The sequence below is a fragment of the Corvus brachyrhynchos genome, unplaced genomic scaffold (genome assembly GCF_000691975.1).
Source record: "Corvus brachyrhynchos isolate BGI_N302 unplaced genomic scaffold, ASM69197v1 scaffold221, whole genome shotgun sequence".
NCBI classification, from domain to species: Eukaryota; Metazoa; Chordata; class Aves; order Passeriformes; family Corvidae; genus Corvus; species Corvus brachyrhynchos.
The window spans coordinates 2,626,857-2,648,187 of NW_008236622.1; the positions used below are offsets into that span (position 1 = coordinate 2,626,857).

A 21,331-nucleotide genomic window follows, 5' to 3' on the forward strand; every position below is an offset into this window, starting at 1 on the left:
TCAGCAGGAGAAATACTCTATTGGTTAAGACATTTTCAACTGACTTTGGTTCAGCTGTGATTTCTCGTACCTGTGCTAAGGAAACCTGTGCAAAATGCAGTTGTGTGCAGTCCCCACACAGGTGGGTTACACACGAAGCCCCTGTTGCAAAAGGCAGGGGGAGCCCAGGAAAAGTCAGTCATCCTTCAGGACACAGCCAACTCTTAATCCACACTCCACCACTTCCAATCTTTTCCAGCTTTCTTGCTTTGCCCTTTGTCTGTCTCAATGCATGGACATTCTGGTTTTACAATCAACTGTGCCTGTTCTTGAAAGCAACTGTGAGAATCCAGAGAGCCTCACTCCAGCAATGGCACAGCTGCACCACTGCATTCAATGGACCACACTCCTAGTTTGAACTCTCTGAATTCAGCTGACACGCTTCAAAAATTAACTTGTTCCATTAGACATTTATGCCTATATTCATCTTCATATTCCTTGGATATTGTGTTTTCTCTGTTCATTCCTTCTAAATGAACTTCAAAGGATTAACACTAGATATCAGTACTTCCCTGTAGCTATTAAGTAATGTAATTGCAAAATAATTTTAGTCTTATAGTGCTTTCCACAGCAGTCCTTCAATCATTCTGAGCTTTTTGAAGTGTAATATTGAAGTATTTCATAATTTAGAAATAATGGGCTATACTGGCTTTTTAGTGGGTAAAGTAGGTGGTAGGGTTCACTTGTTTAGCTTGCAGATTTTTAAAATAAAATTTAAATGGAGAGTCTTACAGGTCAATATTTTAGAGAATATTTCATTCCTCTGCCTCAAGATATCCCATGATATATAACACACAATATCTGGGCCTGACTCTGGTTGAAAAATGGATGTGATCGAAACAGCAAATCAAAATAAAAATCTGGGATGACTACACAATTATTGTTATACTGGGAACTGGAAATTATAAATTAATGTTATGGTTATTAATCTCATAGCTATATCATCAAGCTGTGACATATGCATGATAAATTGATTCTTATACAGTAAAATCTAATTTGTGCATTTTCTCATTTGCCCTGAAGTATATCATTCCTGACTGCTGAGCAAAGCTGTAATAACAGAATACTAGAGTAAGATTAGTGGTAATAGAGTTGTTTTCATTTGCAAACTTCATTACATAGTATTTACTAGTAGGCTATGAAAAAAAAAATCATAAAAATTTAAATTCAACACTTGTTTAAATAAATGAGGAAAGTACATCTAGCATTTATTAATTGCTTGTTCTCTTGTTTTATAATGAACAAAATTTTCTAAATTGTAAATGATCACTCAGTCTGGGGAAGGTTCCATGATGAACATGGGCATTTAATGGTCATCTCAGTTAGACCTTCTCTATCTACAGCTGTTGGAAGGGAGTAGATATTCAAATAAAAAGACATTAATTTACCTGCAGAAATACACTCAAGCATATGTATGGGAATTGGCTTGCATGTATGTGTTCAACTGATGCATCTTCAAAGTCACATAGGGAGGGACTCAGAGTAAAGGCATCAAAATTGCAGCCAAGCACCTCTGATTTTTACACAGTAAAGACCTGCATTATGAAGACAAAAAAGACAATAGACCTTGAAAGAAAAAATTGTTGGAGAGCATCATTTTTGTTCCTTTACTGGTTTTCAGAGCCCTTTGATTTCTGATCATTATAAAGGGAAATCTTGTGATAATAAATTACTGCTGCTTCCTCACCTTCAGCAATCCTTGTCTGAACATTTTGTGATGTGTCTGCCTTTGTGACACCTGCCTTCTTATTCAGGGGCTCACAGAGTCTATCAAGCAGGAAAGCTTTTCCTCCTTTTCCTCCAAAAATAAATAAGCAGCATACTATGAATGAGGTACCTAGGATGGGTCTAAAGATCTGGTCCCTCACTGGGGCAATTTTGTGCTACCTTTGTATTTAGGACATAGCAAGAGTAAATGTCACCAACTTCCATTTTCTTTAATACTGCTGACAAAGTGCATTTATCCTCATGCTGTTCAGTTCTCCTATCTGTTTGCTGTGATTTGTCTAGAATCCGTCATCTACCTCACTGCTTTTTTAAAATGCTGTGACCAGTACTTCTTGTGACACTCTCAGAAGGGATCTACTAAAACATTTCTATCTTCAGTACCGAGCACTGTGAGCCCAAGGCAGTTTGGTGCCTGATGGGCTTTAGTTCACTGAGCTGACATTATTCTACACAAGGAAGATATTCTGGGCTTTAAATTCTAAACTGTGTGGTTTTCTTTTCTTTATTCATTAGTAATGTGCCATGCTGTGTCATACAGAGTAGGAAAACTCCTGCCAATAAGGAGGAAGAAGGGATACCTTGGCTTCCAGGTCAAAAGGAAAGAGACCACAACTCTTGTAAGCTCTAGTTCTGCCACTCCCAGGAGCACAGGATGAAATCTAAGCCTAATTAGGAAAACAGGCTCTTCATAGGTAAGAAGAAGGCACTTGCACTGCTGTGCAGAGATAGATGACAATGAGCTCGTCTGCTGCAAATCCCTTACTGGAGTCAGGGCTTGGGTCTGGCTAATTTAGGGGCTGCTGTAGGTACTGCCTTTTAAGGCAGTAAGTGAAAAAGAGAAAGGTGCATGTTTTTAGAGAAAAGTACATCTTCTAGCAAGGTATTAAGCTGAGACCAAAGATCAGCTGCCTAAAATGTGGACAGTAGAATCTTATTGCTAGTGCAGAGGTTCAGAACAAACAGGGTAAGAACTCTTAACATGTCCAGAATAAAAGCTGTTATATGTCACCATGGGAGTTCCAATCTAAATTGAATTCAGCAATTCATTTGGGGTTACAAAAGTACAACACTGAAGCCCAGGTCTTACTTGAAGCAGCCAGGTGCAATACCAATGAACAGTTCTCAGACAAGGGCCTAAAAAATCCCCTCACCTCTATCTTCTATTGCTTTCTTTCATTTCAACATAAAATCAACCTAAGACAACTCCAGAGATAAAAGCCTCATTAACAAAGCACAAGCTTTGGTTCCGCATTGGTGCAGGTCTGTGGAGGAAGCCTTAAGTCCTTCCTTTCGTATTGAGAAAATGATTAGTCACACTTCATACCCCAGTGAAAACAGCCTGAACGGGGATAGTGTTGTATGGCCTTATTACTGCAGCAATTTGAGGCAGACCACAAAGTCTCGTTTCCTGCCACTCACACATTCAGTCTGCATCCCAATAGATGCTGTGGAGATTCTGACATAAATATTACTCTAAAGCAAATTTATCTGATATAAATAATTTCTCTTTTACCCAGTCCTCATTGTTCCCTTTTCCATGGATTTCACCACCTTTGATGAAAGGCCAGTTTCTTCTGCTTTACTGTGAGATTTCAGGATGTTGTGCGTCTTTAGAGAGGCACCTCAGAAGGTCTGGCAGACTTCAAAGTTGGGACAAAAACTGGTCAGTTTGCTTTTAGATCTTTTGAAATGAAGCTGTATTTTTATCTATTCCTTTGCTTCCCCAGAAGGCAGAGGTTTCGGGGGTTTCTTTTTCTAAATTCCATTTTTTACCACCAAAAGACCTGACAGCTGGAGACAAATGTCAGTTTTAGTCTCTCAAATTAGCAAATTCTCAGGATTTGATTGTGGCCACTCACAGGTTTGCATTAAAAGCACATTGCATATGCTGCTCTTCTCCGACATTGCTTTCTACATGTTTGTGAAATGATGTAAAAAAAGATTTTGCCTTTTAGTGAGACTATAGGAGCTATTTTCAGATTGGCACTTTTAAATTAATTTCCACACTATCATTTTAAGGCTGACACTATCAGCAAAATACTATTAAATATACACATTCCTCTCCTATATTTTTTATATTAAATAAATAAATAAATAAAATATTAATATTTATATTACTAGCTTTTGACTTAACCATTTAATCTACATGTATTTGTAAAAACTAAAGTAAGTTCCCTAGCTGTATTAGCAGCTAACAAGCTGTCTCTATTCCTCTGTTATAAAAAAAATCAAATAAAATGGTAGGATTTTTATTTCTAATAAACCTCTTCAAAGAGGTTGATCTGCAGCTGAAAGTTTACTAGTCACTAAAATCATTTTTCTGTGAAGTGTCTCATTTTCTATATTAAGAGAAAAATTTCAGTAATCTGTTAATGAACACAAGAAGCTGTATTGCACTTAAAAACTGACCACCTATTTCAACACTACACATTCCCTGCTTACTTTAAGTTAGCCTTTTGTGCTGCAATTGCAGTACTAAATGTCTCAGTAATTGCTAATTTTTCCACTTAAAAATATAATGAGTGAGCTGTCTCCAACAGTCTGAAATTGAGGACTAGTAAAAGGGCCATACTGCTTTATCTGCCTCCCAACATCTAATGGATGCTTTCTTTTTACAACTCCAGTATTGTCATTTTTGCTCTTACCTGTTTCTCTCCGAAATCAAGCCCACAAAAATCACCTCGTTTATGTGCCATACTCTGTCCACTCAGTATTTTGCTACTCAGCTTTAACTTCAAAATCCAGCTTTGTTAGTCCTACAAAGAAATCAAGATTGCTTTTTCCTTGTAACTAAAGAGTTCTGTGTTTGCTTCTTTCAGTACTTCTCTTTCCTTTTTAGTTAACACGTAATTGGTCATTACTCTGAAGTAATAATTTTTATGGGTAATCATTACAAACAATTTTCTCCAAGCCTTTTAATGAACTCTTCATTGTGAGAGGCATGGCTGGTACATATTAAGCTTTCAACTGTAGCAATTGAAATATTCTACTGCATTCCCCCAGTCTTCCCTGGAAACAGGGTATCTGGTTTCTACACTTGCATAATTGCAAGGTTCAGTTCATTTATTCTTATTGCAAAATCAGATTTAAGCCATTTTATTCCTCATGACTCCCTCTCAGTTCTCTCACTACCCATAATTAACAGTTTCTGAGCAGTCAAAACCAGTTTATAATCACAGTTGAATTAAATAGTCAATTTTCAAAATGCAAGACTTGACACCCTGATGATTAATAGAGAAGAAACTGCATCAGAAACTCTTATCTCCATTTTGGTTAGTGAGCCTGGAGCTGATGATACTTAGCCACATTACTGATTTGCTGTATTTTTAACTGAAATGTCATTGTTTGAGCATCCCATTGCATATTATTAATGCCTTGAGAATTTTTAAATTCCCCAGATCAGTTCTGCACAAATACAGTTACTGAGAAAAAAGAATTAGACACATTTATGAGAGCAATTAGACCTCACAAAAATATAAACTCCCTAGAATGTATTTATGCAGTGAAAATCTCACCACTCCCCACATTATTTACAGTAAAGTTTTAGTGTAGCTAGAAAAAAATAAATGTCGAAACAGACTTAAGAAAATAAATATTAAGAAACAAAGACACATGAAAAGCTCAGTGGAATTTCTCTTGGCTAAAGAGTCAGTATTCTGTAGAAGCAGAACAGGTAAATTTACAATATAAAGAGAAGCCAGAAGCAAAGAAAATGTCCACAGTGGTTTGTGGGGGGAAAAAAATATATTTGTTTCCTTATTTTCTCTCTGATGCCAGTTGTCCCTTGTGCCAAATCAACTCAGAAGTATTTACTCCATACTTTTGTCTTCCATCAAAGGCATATTAATGCCAGGCCTGAGTTCTTCCCAGAAAAAAAGAGGGGCTTGCAAGTAAAGAAAATTGGATTTTTTGCCCAATATTTTCTCAGTTAGCAATCTAAGGAGAGTCTAAAGAAAGGCATAGTAAGGTAATGATTAATTTAACTGGTATGTGACAATTCACAGAGCCCACACACAAAATCTTCCCCAAATAAAATAGTTTCAGCATTGTCTAAATTATTACTTTGATTTGTTTCCTTATCTGTGCTGTGTCTCAGGGCAGGAGGATATTTCACCTGCCTCAAGGGCCCTCTTGCTGCTAAAGTTCAAACTTTTAGAAATTTGGATAAGCCTGTTAAAGAACCTGTTGAGGCACCAGTGCTTGAGGCAACTGACACTAGTTCAGTGTGTTGCTATCCATTTTGTCCTGGAACTCTGAAGCCTGGCCTGCTCCTATTAATGCTTTTGAAGTAGCAGATTGTTTGTACTGGGTTTGCTGTGCTAGAGGTGCCGTGCTGCACATTCTCCCCTGTTACTGAGCCCCTTCTTGCTGGCCCTCATAAAGTCAGGAGAGTCACCATCCTGGAGAAGATGGAGGAAGCTTTATCCAGTTTCCAGTCCAGGACTGGAGGAACAGACTGAGATTATTTTCACCATTCCACTTCATGCTCTTTGCTTCCAGTAGAGCTGGTTTATATGTTTCAGTTCATGCTTGTTTAACCCTATAAATGCCTAGAAAGCTGTAGTACAATCACATCACAAGGATGAATAGTGCCTAAACCTGGACAGGCATCTTTCTGCTTGCTTTGTTGCCTCAGACTTATCAGTATAATGTCAGTACACGTGAGCAGCCTGTGAGCTAAAATCTATCTTGCAATGTGCAGAGCAGCCCATGAAGAAGCAAAACTAAAAGGCTAATTAAGGCATGCTGCAGCTCCTACACAGGAGGCAGGGAGGAGGAGGGCTGAAAGGCACAAGGACTAAAGCACTGTGGGGTGGATGGTGGAAAACTGTGTATATGTGAGCCCTGGAGACGCTGGGCACACAGCGATCCCACTGTTGGCTGGCTTTGTGCCCAGCCACTCCACGTGCCTCAGGAGGCATGTGTGGAGGGTTTCAGGGAACGACGATCAGAACGGACATGAGAAAGCCCTGAGCTGCTGTGCAAATAATTACCTATGTAGACATGCCCCGAGTTTAACAAAAACACAGAGCTTTCTTCCTCCATGGGCATCTACATATGGCTACTGATGGGCACTATTTTTTTGTTTGCTTCCTGTGTGAGTTTCTCCTGCACTATCTGTGTCCAGACTTTACAATCTTATCAGCTACTTTAATTACAATACTGCATTACAGTGATGTTACTCTGTGATTCTAGTGAGTTAGGACCAGGGCCAGGGAAGAAGTATTGAAAAATATCACTATAAAACAAACTTGTTATTATTATTCTTGACAAACCTGCTTCCCTGCTCCTCCAGCCCTTCCAGAAGCTGGGACTATAACTGCTGCCATGTGTCTGCAGTCACTGACCTGGTTGCTCTGGGCAGCACAGCTTGCAGCTGCCAGAACAACACTTTTAAGCAATGTGATGTTGTCCTCCCTGATATTGTTACCCACTGCTTGTGATGAGCTACAATCAGGCACAGACTGAAATTATTTTACCCTGTTGCAGTCATTCAGTACCAAGTGGTCTCAAACCATTTAAATGTAACAAAACTACTTTTTCCTTTCCTATTCAGTGCCTGCCAATTTTTTTCAAATAATCCAAAGTGCTACATATTTCGATTGTTAGTCCTGCATTTACAATTACTGTCAGTTAGATTATGGTTGGATCATACCACGTATTAATTGAAACAAGTTTTCTACAGCCTTTGTATTTCCAAATACACAACAGTGGAAATGTTATGAAAGCATGATTGTCCTTAGAACATATCTCTCAAATTTCTTTCGTTATAAAAAGCTGTTAACAGATTAATTTGCTTTTTCATGCAGCCTTTTGCAAGCCTAAGTAAGAAAACAGAAGAAGCCAACTCTGTTTTTTCTTTGCATTTCAGGCATTGTTGCTGTCCTATTCTGTGGAGTCACACAGGCCCATTACACCTACAACAATCTGTCACCAGATTCCAAAATGAGAACTAAACAGGTAGGGCATGGAAATAACTGATATCTTGTCTTCCACTGGTGTAAGGAATAACAGTTACTGGAATATAGCTGGATGGGATTACATTAATGCAAAGCCAGAGGCTTATGTCTTCATTAGGGGAAAGACTGGAGATTACCTGGATAAGCAAAAAATATAAGAATTTAAGAATCTCTTCTTCCCAAGAGACCTGAAATATCAGACATGTATGGAGATAACAGCTTACACCAACTTCCATACAAAAATTCTTCAAAATTAAGGAAATCAAAGAGCTCTGGTAAGTAAGACAGAAGTGGTCTGACAGATTGGATCCCTGTTGATTTTTGCAAAGGGACTGTATGAAGTGCAGTCTGCCCCACAGATTTAAGCAATGACATCATTTAATTTCTGTTTCATTAAAAATGGTCATAATTAGAAAGACAGAGATTTTTTCTTTCCATTGTGTTATTTAGAGTTTAGAAAGAAATGTGAAATTTGATCATCTGGTTTGTTTGAACAAATGACTAGTACAATTGTAATTAATTTTTAAAACTTGAGGCGGTTCTCAGATCTATGGCATTCAGAGTTCAAAATACTTTTCAGCATAAGGAGTAATTTTAGACAACCCTGTCACCACCTAAATACTGTAAGAAGTCATTTAAATGCAGTTTTCTTCCCTTTTAATGTTGACTCATATGTCCCAAGAACCCCAGGTTGTAGGAAATCTATCTCCTAGAACAAAATGGAAACACATGGTCCAATACTATAATTTTCATGATGCAATATGGTGCCTTTTTCAGCAATTCCTTTCTTTTAAGTATTGGAAATTTTACATAGAAAATTTCATCACTTCTTGCACATCTCAATTTAATCAAAAATCCAATTTTCTATCAAAAACAGCTTGATAGAAAAAAAGTACTGGCCACAGTATCCGTTCAACTGTTAGAGTCTCACAGATTTTAAATCACAGAAAAGTTTCTGGTCAGTACTCCTATAAGAAAGTGTTAGCTATTGAACAGTATAAGTCTTTTCAATTGTATTTCTTCATACCAGCAGAGGCTGATACTTTCAGAAAGTATTCCAGCAGAGAACTAACCTTTCTCTGATAACTGTATTGTAAGAGAACATTGAAATCCATTATAGAATTGTTTCTGTTTTGCAGAAAGACTAAATTACATGTGCCACTACTCCCTCTGCATATAACTTACAATTTGAATAGAAGGTTTTTTCAGGGATTCATCTGCATGTTTTAGTGATGCCTAGCCTCCGAGGGAGACAGAAAAAGCCGAGGTTGTGATATTTTTAATCACCTATGAAGCTTTTCAGCTGCAGAATTAACTAATATTTTGTTTAAATGCATCCTGTTTTTTTTCATGCTTACTCTGTTATTCCCTCCTATTCAACAAGTGCAAAACAAAATAGTGAAAATAAACCAGATTTACCCTTGAACACACAGAAAAGAGATTATGTGTTTCTCTATGGAGCTCTGAGTTTTATGCACTCTTTCCTACTCTGTTTTTCTCTTCTGCATAAGCCCTTAATCCTCGGCCTCCTTTGCGATATGGTTCAAACATTGTTGTTGAATTCCTTTGAATTCTTCTAATTTATTTTCTAATCCAAATATTACCCTTTCATATGCAGCTGTTTCAGTGAGACCTCCACTGCCTCTTTCTTTCTCTCCTCCCAAGAATTCTCTTCAAGCAAATTTAATAAGCCACACACTGGGCATTCTCATAATCATATATAACATCAGTGCAATTTAAATGAATATTGTTGCTCACACAGTTGGCTTTGCTCCCAATCTAAGTCATTTTTGTTACTCATTACTGGCCAAAATCAAGGCTGTTCAGTTCTTTTATAGAATTATTCCAAAGCAGTCTCTCTCTTTTGTTACAGTATGACAAATCTTTCAGTAAGGAGTGCTGAACTGTAATGCACACTGACAAAAGAGTGAGTTAAGGCTGAAGCTGAAGCTAACAAAAATCATGGAAATTAGATTTAAAACTGTAAATCAGATTGCAAAAATTGTGTTAGCTGTTTTTAAACAAATAGCTTTTCTTTACTGCTCTGCGTTATTTTCTTTACATTTTTTACTTGCTTTTAATATTTTATGGCTTGATGGTAAAATCCAGTATGCAGTGATAGAGAAGGTATTTCTGACCCTGGTCCCAGCTTCTGCATTTCCCATAATGCATCGTCATTTGCTCTAAAAAAATAAAAAGGTTTTCTTGGGTCATTGATGTAAAATGAGGACTTATCTACAGTTCTTAAATGAGAATTTAAGAACATCCATAAAAAAGGCCTGTTAAAAGATGCCATGTAATTATTAGTCGCCATGTATCCTTTATTATTCCATCAATCACTGTTTAACATTCCATGAAAGAGACATATTAGGTTTCAGGTATCTGAAACTTACAGAATCTGAAACTATAAAGCAACATTAATTATTTCACAAATAAGTGAATTATTTTGACACTGTCATAAGTAAAGTAATATAACAAAGATTTAGTGAAAATGGAAGCTTTAGATAGTTTTCATTCAATTCAATTATCCCCATTTCATTAAGTATTTATAAACATTCTGTGTGTTCTTACAGACATTTTTTAACATGGGTGATGTTTTATGGCAGTATTTTTAAGTCCTCATCCTTGACCTGACCATGGTCATCATGATTTTAACAGTGAGATTGACCCTGCCCTCCATGGCAACAAGGTTAGGTCAAACAGAGTGCTCCTGAATTTCAGGCACTTAAAGTTTAATTTATCCAATGTATCTTTAGTGAAGGAGAAGATGAAGCTGCTGGGATCTGATCGAAAGCTATCTGATTCTGAGCAGCTTTCTTTAGAATTATTTACAGCTGCTATCTGACCTCACGTTATGCTGCAGCCAGACAGTTGCTTCTAAATCTTGGGACATTACAGCTCAGATTTTACATTAGGCTTCAGATGTACAGCTGGGCTGGGTTGATTTGCTCTGCTACAAGTCAGTGGCTGGGTAGGGTGTTGTGAGATAAATAGAAATCCCTGGTTTGTTAAAAGTGGGCAGAGTGTAAATCCCTACAGGTCACCCCTAGAAAGGGATGCACTGTGTTTCCTATGGGAAGATAAGACATTCCTTGGTTTCTTTTGCTCTCTGCCCTCTATCACTTTCACTCAAATGCCAAGCTAAGACGAGCACATTTTCCTAGTGGTGGAGTACTGACTAATAGCCATAAATATTATCCATCATACTTATGAGTTGAATCATTTGCTGGTTATGTTCCTTTAACTCTGGGGAACAATTGCAATGATAAGAATGGGTCAGGGCAATACCTCACTTTGGTTGAGTGTGCAAGGGTATAGAGAATTCTCTTTGCAGCCAAAATAGTGTCAGCAAGTTATAAATTCTGGAAAGGGAATTCTGAAATGCATCACCTATGGAAGAACAGTCAGGGAACTACAAGAAGACACAGGAAAGCATGTCCAGCCAACGAGGGAGTATGTAACACTCTGCCCTGCCTCCATTCATTCCCCAGTCTAAGCCTTGTTCTCGTGGTAACCTCTGAAACTGTTGGTGAAGGTTGCTTTCTCACATTAGATGTTGTAGCCTTTCTAATCACACTGGAAGTTAAACAGTTACTCACCTGTTTTGCTGCTCCTGATAGCAAACCCATTAAGGGAACAGCTGCATTAGAGACAAGAGCTCCTGGCCTGATTGTTCAGCTGCACAGGGCGTGCTGTGTGCACAAGATTCCAAGTTAAGATTTCAGTGGCACTTCACCTCCAGGGTTTAACACAGGCAGGAAAATGAGGTAAAGATACACCAAGAGAGCTCAGTGGTGCTTAACTTCTGAGTAACTTTACCAAGACATGTCTCACGAGGAGGCTTGAGCAAATCAGTTTGCACCGGAGGACTGGAAGTTCAGACTGATCTTGGGCTTTGCTCACTGATGGACATAGTACTGATTGCTTCAAATTTTAATCTCCACACTATAAAGCAGACATGATTATCTCTGATTAATACAAGGCATCACTTTGCAGGGGAGTGGCTAATATTTCCTGGAAATCCCTGGAAAATACATGAAGCTTTCAAAATGTTCCTAGCTCATTGATGATGCAGCTACATGTCTTCCAACAAGGATGCTGGCTAAGGATCAATCAGCTGATTGCTGGATCAGAAATTAAGCTGCATTCCAAAGACACTTTTGTGTAAAAGGATTGTGGTTTTAAGCATATTAATTTATTATAATTAATCACTTTAATCAAAACAGGTTGAAAAAACAGTCATAAAACATGTTTTTAATTTGTCAAAAAACTGCAAATCAAATCATTATTGTCCCTTGTCCCTAATATGTTATAGTATAGTCTCAATATAGACTTAGAATAAAAAAATCATTGAGGTAGGAAAAGATTTCCAAGGCCATCAAGTCCAATCATCAACCGAATACCATCTGCCACATCTACTCATTTATTGAGCACTTCCAGGGGTTGTGATTCCACCACTTCCCTGGGAGCTGTTCCATCCATGATTATAGACTCACTTTAGAAGCAAAGCAAAACAGTAGAGTAAAAGTAAAGTATGGCAATGGAGGTGTCCAAATCAACTGAAAGGGGAAAAAAAAAATCAATCAGAGGAGTGTTACGTGAATGCCAACAATGTTTACTAAAAAGAGTATTATAGGACTAAAGGCAAAGAGGTGACTGAAGTCACTGTATCCAAATGAAGCACCATCACTGGAATCTTGACATTCTACTGCTTTTCTGCTGGCCTATGTATCTCGTAAACCAGGTACAAGCAGACCTACAGCCAGCACTGGAACTACAAATCTCCTATCTCTTACAGATACATGATACTGTCTTACAGGACTCTTCCATCAGCTGTCTCTTGACAAGAAAATAAATAATGCTCTGCAAATTCTGCTTCAGCAACAGAATGATTTCTCCTGAGTTTCTTGTTAAAAGCACATGCCAGGAACTGCGGCTACTGTTGTTATCTTTCTGTGAGAGAAGGAGAGCAGCTGGGAAGAGATGGACGGTGCACTACCAACACCCAAACTGCGTCGATCTGGTTTGGGAGGGGTCCCACTCCAGATATCCAGCACCCATAGTGTACTTGGGAGAAGCAGCCCTCTAGCTTCATTGGGAGCTGCAGCACAAAATGAAATGGTTTGGTGCCTTTATCTTAAACCCTCCACAGTCACGCTGGACATGTGTGTGCTCTGGGGCTTTGGTTATGCTATTTGTGTGAGTGTTTAAAATCAAAGAGAGCTGGGCTTGCTTCTATAGCACACAGCCTATACTAATTTATCTCTGGTTAATGCCTACTATTTTCTATTATCAAACATTGGACTGTTTATAGATGATGAGTTTATACTTCTAGGAAGAAAAGTACACGCACAAATGTCAGGTTATAATGGCTCTTATAATTCAGACTCTTAATTTATAAAATATTTGATAGTGTTTCTAGGCTGAGGAAAACCCTACTTATAGCAAAATGTCCTAGATTGTTAGCAAGGCAGAACTACCACAAAACATAAGGAAACACAAGGATAATTCTCATCCTTTTGAAATGAGCAGCCTAATTGACAGCTGTCGTGATTCATTCAGAAACTCTACTTAGGGAAAAACTACCTTTAAGGCACTGCAAGAGGTCAGGTATTTCTACACAAATGATTGGCAGAAAGAAAGACTGAGAGAAACGTTATCTCTCAGAAAGGTTACCACTAGTACCAGATTCTAATCAGTCTTTGCATCTGTGCTGTGCGGGAGGAATCTGTTTTCTCAGCACACCACAATCACAGTGCTTACAGGAAAATTTCATACCAGAATGGGGGTTTTACTATCTTCTAAGGTGTAGAGCTGGTTGTCTGATATGAGATAATGTATTTGATGGCTAGTCCTTTGAGAGTAAACTGGAAATTCTTTTTAACTAATGCATGGCTTTCAGGTCTGGCACTCTTCAAAAATACACAAGAGACCTTTGCCTAAAGAACCCAGTAAAGCCCAAATTCTTGGTTAGCATTAAATAGGCTGCATGCATGAAGCACATTTATCCATTTAAGTGGAGACTGACCATAAAAGTTAGCTCTGATGGGCGCTGTCACACGGTTCCCCTTCTGCAGCTGGACAAAAAAAAAAAAATCAATCCCTAATTTCCAACCTCCTTGAACTCCTGCAAGTTCAGACTCAGAAGTGATAAAGACTGAGGCTTCAGGTACTGCTTCTTAGGAAACAGCACAGGTGGCCAACTAACAAGGGTCAATAGAAAAATTGAGAAGATGCTCCTTTTGATAACAAGAGTCTGAAAATCAAATAGCATTTGGGAAGATTTAGTTGAACTGGAATAGCATTAGAATAGTTTTGCCCATATTTTAGTCAGTTTTGCTTAAAGTAAATACTTTGGAAATGAATAATGTCAGGGAAAGACCTTGCTCTTGTCTTCTTGCATTTCACCCAGATTTTTCCTTTTTTTTTCTCCTTTTTTTTTTTTTGAGACAAGGCCTGTAGAAAAAAATCTTCATTTTGCAGCTGTTCAAAAACACAGAAATGCCCCTATTGTTTTTCTTTTTGAGAGAGGAAAAGGATAAAAACATAAAAGGGTTGTAAGCGCAGTTTTTAAAAGAATGGCTTATGCAATATTTATCTTATGGTTATTAAGAACAGATACTGGCAATTGTAACCTATATTGGAAACAAAATAAGCCAGTCTTCTACACTTCTAAAAGTCCAAAAGCTGAGGTCTCTAGACATTAGTTATCATTACAGCTCCAGCCTAATACCCTGAAAAGAAGCAGCCCCTCATTCTTGTCCTGTGCTTTCCCTTATAAGCTCCAGTTTTCCCTCCCGAGGCACTGATGAGCTCCAGCAGTGTCATGGACGTGCTGGCTGAGCCCTGTGTTCCTGATTGCAGAGCCAGAGCATCTCTGCTGAGCCCCTGGGTCTGTTACAAACAGCCTGCCCTCGTTCAGCAATTGCCTTTTTTTCTCTAATTGAATATGCACCACATCCATAGTGCTTGTAATAATTATTACCTTTAAAATGGATTGCAATTGACAGGAAGTGTATAATGAATTCCAGTTCTCTGCACAGCTATTTTCTGTATTTAGCAGTAAAAGCTGAAGATTGGAAATGTGCCAGGTGCATTGTTTGACCAGATGTATCATAAGATCTTATAGAACCCTGTAGAACAGTGTAATGCTATAAAGAAAGCTAAAGCTGCTTACTGTATGGGCTTAACAAGAAAAATCATAACAACACAAGAAAATCTTGATTTCTGCAAAAGGAATTATACTAACATGTCTTTCAATCTGAAATTCTTAACAAAATCCCTCATTATCTGACTGATGTTCCTGATTACTTAACCGTGCTAAAAGAATGTTAATCTGCAGTCTCTTTACATGCAACTTCCCTTAAATTTATGTGAAAATGCTGTAATTGTTTCCTCTCTTTCAGCTGTGAGCTACATGATGGATGGTAAACAGCTAGGAAACATTGCTATGAGTAAACCGATAATGGTAGACTTTATAACTCTGGTGTATCAGTAATTACCTGCATAATTTATGGTTTATATCATACATTAGCTGCTGTTCTATCCATAATACTGAAAATATTGGGTGTCCATATACAGGAATCTTGTTAGAATATTCAGCTCTATACTTCATTCTGTAGTTTCCATTTCTCTCTGTCTTTGTACACCTGCATTAGCGATTCCTTAACTGAGAATGTGCAAATGTGCTCTGGCCTCATTAATTCCCATCAAGCATGTGTCCCTTTGTCATCAGCATTTTATGAGGAATATCATATTCTAGTATCTTAAACACACACACACACACAGAGAATAATAAAAATGTACTTTGGACCTAGGAAGAAGAGAAATTCTCTTGAAAAACAAAGAAAAAAACATTTTCCTTCCTTTTGCTTAAGCACAGAAACTGGAAAATAACATGCTCAAATGTAATTCATACCCTGAAGTAACCCAGAACTATAATGAAGCAGTATTTCTACAGAGAAGCTCATCTTGTTGAAAAATGATGTCATTTTTGATGCTGGTAGGCTAAGGAACATAATACCATATGCAAACTAGTTTCCAAATGGCTTCATTAAAGTTTTTACAATCTGTTTAAACATTAAACATTTTCTTTAAATATTAATAAAGATCTTAGATTGTTAAGGGTGTAGGTTACTCTTTACAGCACAGAATCAGATGCCAGCAGTTAGCTAACATATACCAAATGGAATGATAACCAATAGGCCGAAATCTCTTTGGCATATGGAGAAATGTGTAAGGAACTTCCGAAGTGAGACTCGTGCCATAGTTTCTCTGAAACTGCCCTGAGTCACAAATGAGGCTCTGATATGTCTTGCTCTGTGCAGCGGAGTCAAACTGCTTGGGGCTGTGTGAGCTGCTGCAGAAGCCAAACGCTGCCTTGTAGAACTCTGCAGATTGTTACTGTCCCTCTTCCCACAAGAGGTTTGAAGAGCGACCTCTGAAATATTTCTCCCTACTTCAGGTAGCTAGCACTTATCTCTAGTTTTTAAGTCTGCAACCATGCAAATACCCAGCCCTGTGCCCCACGTGTGGAAATCTAGTTTTGTGAAGTGAATTCCCTCTAGGTAGGTAGCCTGTGAAATCAAGCCCATCCTAATTATTGCCACCCTCCTCATCACAGCAACTATGGAATGCATAAAGAAAAAAAGAAAACCAGAATCAGTCTAGTCCTGGGCTAGGAACATATTGTCACATCATCAACATGTAGTGCTGAAACAGCAGAGTGCACTTTAACATCCCATACTTGGAGTAAATATGGTTAACTTTAGTTCGAAGTATGGTTTATAAAAATCTCATGTTTTGTAAAAGTAGACAATTATTACAATTCTTTCAAACATGTAGTCAGTCACAACTCCCTCACGTGAGAATTTGTGACAAGGATAAAAAATAAAGGTAGGATTCTTCCTTTAAGTCTTTCTTAATTTTTCATACAGGTAAACTAATTTAGTAGAGTTTTATATAATGAACCAAAGCCCCTTGACTTTAATGACATCTGGCTTATTCTATAAATGAGCAAGTTCTAAATATATGTAATAAGAGAGGTAAAACCACTCAGTCTTTTACTTAAAATATAGTTATGTCCTATGGTAATGATTTCCTCTGACTTGATAACACTGACACTTTAGATTATTTTAGTACCGGATTTATCAATAAATTCTTCAGTTATGGAATAAATCTCTAGAAAAAAAAAAAGTCTATTTTGTATTTCTGTGCATAGTACATTATACTGCTAAATTGGAATGCAGTAAAATTATTCAGCACATAGGTTAAAATAGTTTTTAATGTTGAGGATATTAGTAATAGGTTCCTTAATTAGCACCCTGTGTTGCCTTACACTTGCATGAGTGTGTGTCACCGTGTTCATAATTGCTCTTCCTGTGAGGCCTGTGTTTGGAAACACAATTAAGATGCTATTTCTGGCATGGTTGGAGAGGCTACGCTGGGATCTTTAGAGAGCATCGAGCGTTCTGCTGCAAATGTGGACTGACCTCATCCAAAGCAGTCTGCATGGTTTGGGAGCTTTGTTAGCTTTTTACTTCATAGTTTTTTAAACAGCAATGCTTTTGCTCACCCAGAGAGCTTTGGGACAGTGGCAGGCCTTAAGGAATCTGAACTGGTTTGTGATTCCTGACAACACCAAACTGCTGCTGACTAACATCCATTCTTGCAGTCTGAAATACATTTTGGATGTTTCTCCTTTTTAACTTAGATGATTTTTGCACGACTGCTGATTCCTCACAGTTCTCTTTCAAGGGTTATTACCTGCAAAATTCCTTATCAGCTATAAGAACTGCACAAAAGCTTTGGTCAAAACTTGTAGAAGTATGTAGGTAACACTAGAATTCTCACATAATAAGCTGCAAGAAGAAAATAAATACATGTAAATAAGGCATTATAATAGTCTAAAGCACTTGCCAGCATCCTGTCTTTTTAGTGACTGCACAGCTGTGTTTCCATTACATGATTAATGGATTTCCTACCTTCCAAAGAGGCATTTGTACCAAATGGTAGCACAGTGCAAGACATACTAAACAGCTGACTATCGCTCATCTCTTTCTCATGGTACCGTCTGTGCACATAATTAAGGGCTAAAAAGCCCTTTGTCAAAATTTTTCACACTAAATGTCTAAATCATGACTAGGATTCAAATAAGTGCCCTATCTTTGCACATATTTTCATACCTATATACTTTAATTAACCTACAGTAATCAAATAGGATGCAAGTTTGAGGATCTTTTTCAAGCTTTTGACTTTTAATTCTGCTTCAGTCACACCTATTAGGGGGGGGTATTGACCACTCTATGCCTCCAGTGAACCTGAGACGAGTTAGGAGTGTTTGAAAATTCCAAGCAGACATTCAGCATCCTCAGAAGTACCCACTCATTTAGTAACTAATACTTTTCTTGAAAAAACATTTTTCTGAGGTGCCTGATCATAATGTTCCTAGTTCACCCACCTTCTGCTTTCCCACGGAATCTTACAGAAGGTATTTTTAAGATGCATTAGTATCTTTTCACTACAGATTCTTAATCTTATACGTAAAATAGTCCCCCAAGCTCTCAGATTTAAGTACAGTTGAAGATGTATCTTAGTGTAGAATTTTTAATTTCTGCTTATTTTGCTGTGTCTTTTTTTTTTTCCCTTTGGTGATATCAGTAAAACATCACCAGTGAGGCCACAAGTAATTTAGTAGACCTGAAAACACTGGAAATCTTTGCAATACTTTTTCCAGCAGTTCAGCAGCTTCTATTCTGTTTCATCTGGAGTCAAATTATGTCCCATTTATCACATCTCCATAGAGCACACTAGATTACAGCTTTAAGTGTAAAGGACTGTTAGATGAGAAAAGTCATGTACTCTAATACTTAGGAAAAAAGTGTGACACAAAGCACATAGCTGCTATTCACCTTTCTCAGTCTTTTTGTCCAAATGAATCATCAATTCTTGAACAGCAGCCTACATCAGGAGGCAGGGAAGCTGTTTAAAGATGACTGGAGAAATGAAACAGAAGAATTCCCCAAATTCCCACATATAAACATGTAAGAGCAGATCAGTGAACATACTAATTCAGTATCCTGCTTCAGATACTAATACTAGAATTGCAGAGTAATTGCAAATAATTCTGCCCAGTGTAACTCCAGGGTGGCATTCTGCCAAGGTAATGTATTTAAAAGTTGACTCATCAATAATAGGTCTTCAAGAATAACAAAAGAAGCTTAATATCGTCAGGATCTCATACTACTCAACACTGTTCACAGCAAGAGCAATTGTCCAAGTGAAGATGCTCTGCCTGGGTTAGACAGTGGTAAGGCCTTGTCCCTTCCCCTCCAACCTCTATAAACAAAGCAGTGTATATATGGAAAACCCTGAACAAGTAATTGCAGCACAGAAACTAGATAAGCTGTATAGTAAAAACTCTTTTATCTTAGATTAGGCCCTGAATAAAAATAAAACAACATTGCATCAGAAAGATGCATGTGAATACTGCTACTGTTGTCTGGTTTAAGGTAAAATAGAATTATTCCTATTTTTAGCTCTACAGCTTTATTTTTCCACAGAATTAGTTTTAAAGACTATGAAGGGAAACATCAATATTGGTAGCTAGGAGCTCCAATATAATTTCTATAGAACAGATGCAAAGGGGGCAAGTATTTGTCCTGTAGTGTCAGATTTGCAGTGAAACTGAAATCTCATAATCAGGAAGAAAAGACATCACAGACTTCAAGAGAACCTTTTGTTTTTATTCCTGATAGGTTAAAGGCCCCCATATAAGTCACTAATTCCTAATATGTCAAAGACTAACTGAATTTCTTTCCAACATCCAAAACTTGGCAAGGAAGGAAACTGTTTTTAAGAACACACTTCAAGAATTAGTATTAGCATATATCCTCTCAGCAAATTGAAATAAAATAAATTGCATTTAGTCCTCCTTAGAAACTGCATTGATTGTAAGAGGTTAGGACTGTAGTAGCAGGTCACAGAAAAATAAAAACACACTTGAGGGGAATGAAAGGAAAAAATGAGAATGATTTTGTGTTTTAATTTTGAAAAATCAGCAGCAGTTCCTCTAATTCTAATATAAATGCAGAAATGCAAAGGATCTATTAGCTCATTGCCATTTTAAAAGTAACTATATTACATTGATAACATTCCTATTTTTCTTTGATCAGAAGAAGAACAGTCATGTTTTATAGCAACTGAGTCTCCTTTGTTATCTCAAATTTGCTTTGGTAAAGCCACAAATTCTTTCTTTCCTCTGTTTATTTTTTAATCACTGTTCTACATAGCCCTTAACTCGCAGTTTATGTCCTCACTTCCACATGATCAGTGATTTGCCACCCCAGAAATAACCTTCCAAGAAAGTATCATTCAAGTTGTTCAGAATACGTCCTTCAGCTTCATTTTCAGTGATGTTATTATTATCTTGAATTTTTTTATTCTTTTTCTTCTACACAGAGTCTATTCCCTAATTTCAGCTTCATAAGAATACTTGCTTAATCCTGGACAGCACAGGCTGTTAACAGCCTCTTCATTTTCCATTACCATCATTGCCTCTATCAGAGAATGGAAGAGGCATCAATGTTCCCAAAAATTTCCAAATTCACCCCAAACACAGTTATTCCAGTACTACCACTATTCGCTGAACAGTCAAAAGTTCTTTATATCCCTTCAAACAATTTTCCAGTTGCACTCTATTATGCCCCATCTGGAGCAGAACCCTTTCTTAATTCTTGCAGAAAACAGTCCTGCTAAAATAAACTTAGCGAGTTTGAACCGCAGAAATCCCTGAGCACATAATCTTGATACAACAGAGCACTGGGGTACTCCTTCTTTTGTGCCTGCAACATCTCAGTTCAGGAATTTAAGATAAATAAGCACTTTGAAAATGCTTTTTTCTAGTTTCTGAGCCAAAGAAGAACTTGGCTGACAAGCTGTAGGAGCAGCAGCACCAACCCCTCTCTTTGGGGGCCACCTTCCATTCAGCGGTCATTCTGGGGTTATTTTTAGGCACCATTTAAGGTGCTGTATAATAGCAGAAGTTGGTTGTGCTGCAGGAAAAGGAGAGACTGACCTGAAAAGGTTCCCTCTCTTTCAAACAGAGCCATGTTTGAAAAAACACAGCTTTGCAGAAATCCCCTTTCCTAAGCAACTTAGCAAGACTAATGATCTAGAGCTAGATCCAAATTTGGTTGAAAGCAACATTTAATTTAAATTCCAAATTCTTATTTGGCTGTCCAATTTTCAACATTTTTGGTTTAAACTTCTTTTTTTAAACAAAGCCATTCAAGGCCTGTGATAAATTTAATAGTAGGATGTGCCTTTATATCTGAGGCCAACAGATTTGCTTTGCTGGTATCGGTCAGAAGTATATTCTGTGCCAGTATTATCCAGCTTCTCCCAAGCTGAACTTTGGTGATGGGGAGTAGATTATGCCAGAAAGAAGAAGCCATACCATGGAAATGCAAAATATTGCTGGCCTTTCCTTCCCCTTGGTGCTACTGTTTTCTTTTATATCTTTTTCCTTTCCTAGTTCATCCTCAGGCCTTATGAATTCTTTAAACCTCCCAGATCTATAGGGAAATAGAAAGTTATTGTGTGCC

General features: G+C 37.7%; 1 protein-coding gene across 2 annotated transcripts in view; it reads left to right on the forward strand.

Moving 5' to 3' along the window:
* Positions 1–21,331, forward strand: part of SLC9A9 (solute carrier family 9 member A9) — a 180,597-nt gene that overhangs the window by 73,367 nt on the left and 85,899 nt on the right. For both annotated transcript variants that reach the window (XM_008644138.2, XM_017726473.1), the window contains exon 9: positions 7,640–7,728. In XM_008644138.2, coding sequence (XP_008642360.1) covers positions 7,640–7,728 — 89 coding nt within the window. The remainder of the gene's footprint in view (positions 1–7,639; positions 7,729–21,331) is intronic.